Genomic DNA, 10,000 nt, shown 5'->3' with positions numbered 1-10,000 from the left:
TTTTTTAAGGAATATTCGAACGTCATTTTTTAGCAATTTTGACAGCCCTAGTAGGCACAGACAAGTCTGACTGCCCAAGGGAAAAGGATTGTGCCCCCACTACTTCACCACTAACACCTCATGACCAGAACATAAAAGGCAGCTGAAATTAGGATAAAGTACAGACTGTGAAACACAGCAGTAGGTCAGAGACAAACCAGGCTGCCCGAGGGAAACAGATTTAGTCCCCACTGTGAGCAAAGATCAGCACAGACAGAGCTGCACCTCCTGACACAGTGCACCAAGTATGAGGACATAAGGCAAAAGGCATTTTTAAAAGGTTAAAGTGGTCCTGGTGGACTTTCTGCTAGTGAGCAGTGAGGAGAGGCTGTCGTACCTCACTGCAGTGAGCAGTGCGGAGAGGCTGTCGTACCTCACTGGAGAAAAAGAGGAGCGCCTCGCCTCACCCACAATACGTGGCTTCCTGCCATACACATAGGGACAGCGATGCTACCGTGGCCTTAACCAACACGCCCCTGTCTGCCATGGGATGCTAGTTTGTTACCAAACAGACGTCATCTGTGTTTCGACATCTGACCAAAATGACACACACACACATAAACACACACACAAATACACACAGAGTTGTTGTGTCACGGTTCTTTCCGCTGGTTGTGGAACAGTCGACATCTGAGTTACGACATCTGACCAAAAGACACACTCCAACAGTACACACACAGACAAATACACACAGTGTTTGTGCTTCAAGGTTATTTCCGCTGGTGATGGAACAGTCCGCATCTTTTACTTCATATTCTCATGAACCACAGTAAAACAGAATTTTAGCTACATGTTGACAAGCGCACAAAAACACACACACACACACACACACACATTAATTAGAAAACCAAGATGTTTTTAAGAACATCTTAAAAAAAAAAAACGTTAAAGGCACCCAGTGCAACTTTATGTAAACATTCAATGAAAAATAAACTTCTTTTTTACACGTAGTAAGTTTCAATAACTCCATACCATTACATATCGACATTCAAGGAGCAAAGATGAGACGTCGTTGTGTGGTGAGAACTGATAGAAAATCGTAAACAACAACAATCGCTGGTGGGGAGAAGCCATTTTTCCATTGACTGGAAGCCTGCTTTATTTATTGCAGGTAAAAAAAAATAAAGAAAATGGCGGCGATTGTTGTTGTTATCGATTTTCTATCAGTTCTCACCACACAACGACGTCTCATCTTTGCTGCTTGAATGTCGGTATGTAATGGTATGGAGTTATTGAAACTTACTACGTGTAAAAAAGACTAGAAATTGAATGTTTATTTTTAAGCCTCGAAAGTTGCACTGGGTGCCTTTAAGATATATTCACACACACACCTTCTGTGCTCGGCTGATGCCGCAGAGGAAGATGAGGTCGGCGAGGAAGAGGCAGAGCGAGAGGTGGAGGTGGATGGTGGTACGCGTGCCCTTGATGGAGCGACACAGGCCAAAGGTCAGGATGCAGACGAACAGACACACCAGAGACACGGCCAGGCCCATCCACGTGATGAGCTGCAGCTCAATGGTGTGCTGGTGAGGAGAAACACACACATGTTAGAGCTCATGGGAGAGAGAGAGAGATAGAGAGAGAGAGAGAGAGAGAGAGAGATATGGAGAGAAAGAGAGAGGGGAGAGAGAGAGCGAGAGAAAGGGAAGAGAGAGAGAAAGAGTGAGAGGGGAGAGAGAGAGAAAGAGAGAGGGGAGAGAGAGAGAGATGGGGAGAGAGAGAGATAGAGAGAGAGAAAGAGAGAGGGGAGAGAGAAGGGTGGAGAGAGAGGGAAGAGAGAGATAGAGAGAGAGAAAGAGAGAGGGGAGAGAGAGGGGTTGAGAGAGAGGGAAGAGAGAGATAGAGAGAGAGAAAGAGAGAGGGGAGAGAGAGGGGTTGAGAGAGAGGGAGAGAGAGAGGCGGAAAGTGTGCTTGGTGAAGAAACACACTCATGTTAGAGCTTATGGGAGAGAGAGAGAGAGAGAGAGAAAGAGAGAGAGAGAGAAAGAGAGAGGGGAGAGAGAGGGGTGGAGAGAGAGGGAAGAGAGAGATAGAGAGAGAGAAAGAGAGAGGGGAGAGGGAGGGGTTGAGAGAGAGGGAGAGAGAGAGGCGGAAAGTGTGCTGGGGAGAAGAAACACACTTATGTTAGAGATCATGGGAGGGAGAGAGAGAAAGAGATGGAAAGAAATAAGAAACAAAACACAGGAAAGGAAAAAGTGGGAAAAGTCAGGGGAAGGAGGAAAGAAAGAAAGAAGTGAAGAAAGGAAGATTGGAAGGAAGAAGGGAAGAAAGGAAGGAGTGCATAGAGAGTGAAGAGAAGAGAGGAGGAGAGCCCACCTTGATGTCGTAAAGGGCCATAAGTACGGCGAAGCTGCTGAGATGGTTGCACGTGCAGACGGTGTGTGTGCTGTTGGAAGACGACACACACCCACGCCGGGACCACACGTCTCTGTCCCGGAACACACACGTATAGTTCAAACGCTCAGACACATTTCTCTCCTGCGGAGAGAGGGAATGAGAGGGAGAAAGAGAATGCGTGAGATAGATAGATAGATGGAGGGTTAGAGAATTACAGAGAGAGAGAGAGAGAATAGATAAAAAAGACAGACCACACACCATATTGAACTATGATTCTCCGCCCTTCACATAAAAGTACAGAAAAGGAGAGAAAAGAAAAAAAAGCTATACTTTTTTATTGATCAGTCCCCCCAGGATTTTGCAGTCTTTTTTTGAGATAGTTCAGCCTAAAAGTCCTGATTTCGCGGCAGCTTTTCCAAAACGTTGCGGTGCAAGTGGCAGTGCTTTTTAGGTGTTTGTTGTGATGAAATTGCGGGAGCAAGTGAAAGTTACGATACAAAGTTCCCACTTTGTAATTATAAACAAACATTAATTAAAGAGCAAAACCATTGATAAATGGTCCTCTAAATAACCTTACCCACATGCCAAACACTACAAAAATGGACTACAAAAATGTAGCAAAATAGGCTGTTCTGCCTTCTGCTTATTTAGGTAAGCAAATTAATATTGCTTGTATTGTTGTTATGGAAATGAACACAGTATAGTATTGGACCTTTACATCGTCTCGTGAGAATGGCAACAGCTGTTAGCCAGTTATCTAGACAAATAGTTATGCTATTTTATGCTAAACAAGTGACAGGATCAGTACATAGGCTTTACTTATCCACAAAGCACAAAGTGTACCTGTTGGTATTACAAAAGGACCACCAGTAAGACTGAATAAAAAGTTAGGAATATCTCAGGAAAAAAAAGCCTATGTCACTGTGATCTGTCTCGTCATCTGATGTCCTGCCTGCCTCCGTATAGGTGTTCATGTTGTTCAGTTTTATTTATTAATTTAAAGTCTTCCAATTTCAAGTTATCCATTCTTCAACACTATCTGCTACCTTATCTTCAAACAGAAAGTAATAAGCAAATTAAATCTCCATGGCAACAGCTCTCGAGGATTTGGGAAATAATCAGATTTATTGCTTCCTTCGTTATTCAAAGCAAAATATATAATTTGTATTACATTTCATAGATCTTTTACCAGACTCTATGTAAAAAGGGCCACTCACACCTTGCGCAAAATTATAAAAATTGAAGCCCGATCTATTTCTGAATCTTCGGTGTGGCTGCATTCAGTTTTCAAATCTGGTGTAGCCATTATCATTGTTTACAACGGATTAGAACTCTGCTTGTGTCTGCACCTTGAATGTCCGACCTTGGTGTAGCCGAAAGTTACGGTGATGTGTTAAAATGTCGTGCTAAATTAGCAGGAAATCGTTGAATTTGTATTTTGAATATTTGTTTGAATCGTTTAATAGTTTCGATCGCAACATCGCGATATCCTGGAGGGTCTGATTGATTGACTAACTGATTGATTAATTAATTCATCAACTGTTTAATTTAGGCCTTTTCTACTTGAAGGTGAGGCTGACAGGCTGGTCCAGGCTGTGTGTTTCTGATTTATGTATTGATCACCAGATGATTGATTGATTGATTGATTGATTCGGGCCTTTTTCTACCTGAGGGTGTTTGAAGGTGAAGCTGACTGGCTGGTCCATGCGGTGTGAATCTGGGTTAGTGACGCAGGCCGTCACCACGTTGGAGATGATCTGGAGACGGACCTCCACCTTCTGCTCCTGCTGCTCCTTCCTCCTCTCTGCCTGCATCTCCTCCCTCAGGGCCTCAAAGGAGGAGGCCGAGGTGGAGTTCAGGCTCTTATAGCTGACCAGAGCCGCCACCGTGAAACCTGGAGAGGAAGGAAGCAAAAGACGTGTGTGAGAGAGTGAGGGAGCAGAGGTTTGCCATGTGTTCAGTGTCTCTGCTGGAATGTGTGTGTGTGTGTGTGTTTATTGTATGTGTTTGTGTGTATGTTTGTATGTCTGTGTGTGTGTGTGTGTGTGTGTGTGTGTGTGTGTGTGTGTGTGTGTTTGTGTGCATGTGTGTGTGTGTGCATGTTTGTGTGTGGAGGTGTGGTGTGTATGTGAATGTGTGTGTGTGTGAGTTTTTGTGTGTTTGTGTGTATGTTTGTATGTCTGTGTGTGTGTGTATGTGTGTGCAGTGTGTGTGAGTATTTGTGTGTGTGGGGGGGTAGGTGTGGTGTGTGTATGAGTATGTGTGTGAGTGTGTGTGTGTGTGCAGGTGTGGTGTGTTTGTGTGAGTATGTGTGTGTGTGTGTGTGTGTGTGTGAGAGTATTTGTGTCTGTGTTTTTGTAGGTGTGGTGTGTGTGTGTGTGTGTGTACCTGGATAAGTGCCGTTGCCGGCTGCAGTTTCCCAGCTGGTCCTGAAGGAGGCGTTCTCTGTGGTCAGCAAGACCGGCCCAGTGGGAGGGGCTTTACCTCTTTTCACTGCAAGCTCCGCCTCTGATTCCAAAAACAGACAGACAGAGAGAAAGACACATACAGAGACATCAGCAACTTCACTTATACTTATCACACTTGGATGCATTTCCTACAAGTCCTGCCTATATTTACAAGAGAGAGAGAGAAAGAGAAGGAGAGAGAGAAACATATCAGGCAGTATGAATCTGATTATCACCAACTACTGAAAGGTTCTTGAAGCTTATTTGATTAAAGATATTGTTCAGTATTCTATGTGATACCTGTGTGTGTATACAGTATGTGTATGTATGAATGTATGTAGTATATGTGTGTGTGTTAAGGTTGTTTGTGTCTGTGTGTGTGTGTGTGTGTGTGCGTGTGTGTAAGTGTATCAATGTACTGTATGTGTATGTGCGTGTGTCACGTCAGAGCCTGGACCAGCACCAGCCACGCCCCCTTTGGTTTCCACTCGCTCACCTGCACCACGTTCACACTCACCGGAATACTAATCACCCACACCTGTCACTGTCCCTACTAATACCTCTCACTCCCTTCACTATGTGTCTGGTATCGCATTATACGGATTACATCGGATTTCCTGCTACCTGATGTTGATGAGCATTACAATAGTTTTGTTCATAGTCATAGTGACATTTTTGTTCATAGCCTTGTGACTCGTGTTTTGTTTTCTGCTGCGGCGTTGAAGTAGATAGTTTTGTTCAGTTAAAGAGTTTGACTCTGTGTAGTTTCTTTCTGCGCCTTTATCGCCAGTTTCCTGAGTTTCCGCCAGAGCTTCGAGCCTGCCCCCCTCCGTGGGTTTTGTCTACGAGCAAGAGGATCTGTTTCCTCGTCATCTGTGGTCTGTCTCGTTTGTCAATGGCTGTTTTCATCTGCAATAAACTCTGTTTCGTAAGAAGTACATCTCTTCGTCTGTTCTGTTCCGTGACAACGTGTGTGTGTGTGTGTGTGTGTGTGTAAGTGTGGATGTATATTATGTTTTTTGTGTGTGTGTGTGTGTTTGGCATACATGTAACATGTGTGAATGTGTGTGGTTGTGTGTGTGTACTAGTAGCACCTGTGTGCTGTGACTCCATCTTGGTGCGGTTCTGTTTCAGTTGGGGTCCAATCAGCATCATGGCTTTCTCCATCAGGGTAAACAGGCCTGTCACTTGGCTGTTGTCGTTTATGCATTGGCTAGAAGACAGGAACTCATCTGTCCCAGTCAGCACATCCTACACATGAGATAGAGAAGAGAAGAGAGGACGAGAGAAAAAAAAGAGAGAGAGAGAGAGAGAGAGAGAGAGAGGTGTAAGTCTGTGGATGAGAGCTGTGTGTGTGTGTTTGTGTGTGGGTATTAAATACAATTTAGCAGGTACATGTGTGTGTAAAATAGAGCAGTAAGTGTGTGTGTGTTTGTAGGCATGAGTGTATGTGAATGTGAGTCGTGTGTGGTTGTGTGTGTGTGGTGGTGTATGCGTTACCTCGAGCAGCCCATGCCCTATGTGGCTTGAATCTTCATCCCCGCTTATCAGTTTCTCACAGTGCTGTTTCAACATCGCCCAGAGACGCCCTAAACATCCATTGGCCTACAACACAGGCATGGAGGACAGACAGGTGAGTGCAGGAAGGAACAGGTGAAGAGAGCAAGAGACACTGACAAACAGGAATAGAGAGAGAGACAGACAGTTGAAGAAAGACAACATGTGAGGAGAGAGAGAGAGAGAGAGAGAGAGAGAGGTAAGGATGGATAGACAAACAGGTGAGGAGAGACACAGACAGGTGAAATCAGACACTGACAAACAGGAATAGAGAGAGAGACAGACAGATGAAGAAAGACAACAGCTGAGGAGAGAGAGAGAGAGATAGAAAGAGAGAGATAGAGAGAGAGAGAGAGAGGTTAGGATGTTTAGACACAGACAGGTGAGGAGAGACACAGACGCACAGGAAAAGAGACAGACAGGTGAGGAGAGAGAGAGAGAAAGAGAGGTAAGGATGGACACAGACAGGTGAGGACAGACACAGACAGATGAGGACATACAAGTGAGGAGAGACAGATGGGGGACAAATGTGTTGAGAAAGACGAGAGACAGATCCTTTGAACAAGAAGTTGTGTGCAATTAATGCCGGTATTCTAGCTAGGAAGTCAATCACTGAATCCATGTCTTTCTGTCTCAATTCATCCCAGACACTTAAAACAGCAGTTTCTAAAAACACCCGATGAAGACAAAGGGAAAGAGAGAGAGAGAGAGAACAAAGAAAAGAGAGAGAAAGAGATAATAAAGAAAAGAGAGAGAGAGAGAGAATAAAGAAAAGAGATAGAGATAATAAAGAAAAGGGAGAGAGAATGAAGAAAATAGAGGAAAAGCCATGCTTCTGTACCTGCTCATCTGAGCCTCCAGCATCATACCCGTCACAGGTGAGCTCTTAAAAAACACATGTGGTAATAAGCAAAGGACCATGGGTAAAATACATGGTACGATAGCAGGACTGCCTGACTCTCTCAACAGAATGGCATATCACTGGCTAAGTACTATATATACGGCTGGAGAAAAAGACACACTACTCACTTGTGCACCTGCCCTGTTTGTTGCCATAGTTACTGTGACCACGACGGCACGCACAGGTGTAACTTCCCTGTGTGTTTGTGCAGTTGATCTCTGACTCTGGCCCGCATATGCCTGGCTTTGTGTCGCACTCGTTTATGTCTGAAAGAAACGGAGAGAAGGAGAGGGAAAGACAGAGAGAAGGAGATAGAGAGAGGGTGTCATGTTTTGGGACCTCCTGACCTCTAGAGGCCGCCAAGCAAGAGACTCTTGTGGTTAATGTGCTCCTTGCTCATTTCCTATCTTTGCTCCCCTGTCATTTTCTGGTCACCTGCTAAGACAGGTGACCAATTAAGTGTAGTATTTATACTACACTTACCCCCCCCCCCCCCCCCCCCCCCCAACAAATCACACCCTGGTAATACCTGATAGAGCAGAGGTCAGAATCCTCTAAATTACTCACAGACACAGAGAGAGAGAGAGAGAGAGAGAGAGAGAGAGAGAGAGAGAGAGAGAGAGAAAGAGAGAGAGAGAGAGAGTGAGAGAGAGAGAGAGAGAGAGAAAGAAAGAGAGAAAAATGTGTGTAAATTATAGATGGTTTTTTTACCTTTACAGGCCGGGTCACCATGTCCCTCCCTGTACCCATCAGGGCACAAACACTTGAAAGAGCCATATGTGTTTTCACAGGTCTGACTGGAGTCGCACGTGTGGTTTTTCTCCACACATTCGTTTATATCTACAGAGAGAGAGAGATGTGTGTGTGTGTGTGCATGTGTGTGTAAATGTCACAGAGAGATAATAAGATATGAGCAGTTTTTCCTCCATCCCAGAATATTCTAGAAACAAGTCTGTGGTGGTGGCTATATAAGAGCCCTTACCTTCGCAATGTGAGTCATTTGTTGAAAACCTCGCCCAACCCTTCCATCCTGGTTTACAAGTGCAGTAGTAGCTGCCTTTTCTGTTCTTGCACTCGGCGCTAAGACCACAGAGTGGAACTATAGAGACACAGTTATCTGTACCCATGTCTTCATGCACATGCTCTCCAGTGCTCAGAGAGAGGCCTGTGAGACACAAAACACACTCACAGTGAACATGGATGTGTATGTGTGTGTGTGTGTGTGTGTGTGTGTGTGTGTGTGTGTGTGTGTGTGTGTGTGTGTGTGTGTGTCTGTCTGTCTGTCTGTCTGTCTGTCTGTCTGTCTGTCTGTCTGTCTGTCTCTCTGTCTCTCTGTCTGTCTGTCTGTCTGTCTGTCTGTCTGTCTGTCTGTCTGTCTGTATGTCTGTCTGTGTCTGTTAGTCTGTGTGAAGAACACTTTTTGCTCCCCAAACAGCTGCTATCAGGAGACTTCCTAAATCAGGGGTGTCAAACTCAAATACACAGAGGGCCTCATTTAAAAACTCTGACCAAGTCGAGGGTCGGACATATTCAATATTTATTGACAAAAAAATAAAAATAAATTCATATGTAAACATGAACTTAAGTTTAACATAGGCCTATTGAATCTGCGACAAGCATGCTAAACGATTGCCACTACTACAATAAAGTTTGCCTTTACAGCAGCCTCACTTTGTGATTTAGCTTTTACAAACACAGTCTGCTGTGACACCAGCATTCTTTTCAACTCCTCTATCTTCTGGAGCTTCTGTTTCATGTCCAGATGTTTGTACTTGTCTTGGTGTTTCGTTTCATATTGCCGTCTTAAATATATTCTTTCATTACAGCCACCGCGAGACAAATTAGTTGGCCCTTTACATAGATAAACATATATTCTGTCTCCCACCACTCTTGAAAACCCCTGTCCAAAGTTCACCTTTCGTTTGGCCATTTTTTGGGGGGAGAGAGACAGGCCGCAAGCTAAACTTTGACTTTAGGTGATGAGGCTGCAGACAGTTGGGCAAGGGTGTCAGGATCCTGCTCGGTCCATTTTGTGTTTGCCTGTTTTGTCTCGTGTTTCTTGTGTGTGTTCTCCATGTGTTTCCCTGCGTTTGTTTTTACATGTGCTCTTTGTGTTTTTGTTATGCCATGTGTTTTCTGTTTTGTCCTAAGACTCCGCCCCCACCTGCCCTCTGTCACTTCCTGGATTCCCTGTCACCAATAACCACACCTGTCCGTTAATCAGTCCACTCATTGTCTTAATTAGTTTCTCCTGTCCCCTGTTTGTTTCCCACCAATTGAATGTCTCCCTTCTAGTATTTAAGTTCAGTCTCCCCAGTGTTCCATGTCTGATCGTCACCTAAGGTCTGTGTGAAAGACTCTGTCTGTCTGACCTGGTTTCTAGAGTTTAACTCTTCTGCTTTCTCTGAGTATCTGCCAGTGTGAGATAAGTTGTTGTTTTTGTGTTTTTCTCTTTTGCTCTGCCTGCTTTGCATTTTGGATCTTTTGAGTGTTACCTTTTTGACTTTGACTTTTGCCAATTTTATGTTTGGACTTTTTGAACCTTTTTGATTAACATTCGTGGACAAATAAATACAAGTTTTTTGCCCGCAATTCTTGGTCTGCTATTGGGTCTCTTTTTCCCTACGGAACCTAACAAAGGGCTCGCGCTTGCACATCTTAATTGACGTAGGCTTCCAACGCGGTGGCAGTGCATTGTGGGACTTGCAGTATTAGTGGT

The 10,000-nt window shown here is 44.4% G+C and overlaps 1 protein-coding gene across 1 annotated transcript in view; it reads right to left on the bottom strand.

Moving 5' to 3' along the window:
* LOC308368340 (adhesion G protein-coupled receptor E5-like) overlaps window positions 1–9,037 on the bottom strand; it is a gene marked incomplete at both ends in the record, with an annotated part of 15,726 nt that extends 6,689 nt beyond the window's left edge. The window contains 10 exons of the mRNA XM_080842508.1: window positions 1,371–1,562; window positions 2,356–2,517; window positions 4,044–4,270; window positions 4,765–4,884; window positions 5,918–6,074; window positions 6,324–6,428; window positions 7,222–7,265; window positions 7,410–7,547; window positions 8,321–8,446; window positions 8,953–9,037. Of these exons, the coding sequence (XP_080698634.1) occupies window positions 1,371–1,562; window positions 2,356–2,517; window positions 4,044–4,270; window positions 4,765–4,884; window positions 5,918–6,074; window positions 6,324–6,428; window positions 7,222–7,265; window positions 7,410–7,547; window positions 8,321–8,446; window positions 8,953–9,037 (1,356 nt within the window). The remainder of the gene's footprint in view (window positions 1–1,370; window positions 1,563–2,355; window positions 2,518–4,043; window positions 4,271–4,764; window positions 4,885–5,917; window positions 6,075–6,323; window positions 6,429–7,221; window positions 7,266–7,409; window positions 7,548–8,320; window positions 8,447–8,952) is intronic.
* Window positions 9,038–10,000: the final 963 nt, after the last annotated feature.

The sequence above is a fragment of the Sprattus sprattus genome, assembly GCF_963457725.1.
Source record: "Sprattus sprattus genome assembly, chromosome: 1".
NCBI lineage: Eukaryota > Metazoa > Chordata > Actinopteri > Clupeiformes > Clupeidae > Sprattus > Sprattus sprattus.
The sequence above is the reverse complement of the archived record's forward strand: the minus strand, read 5'-3'. Positions and strand labels throughout refer to the sequence as shown.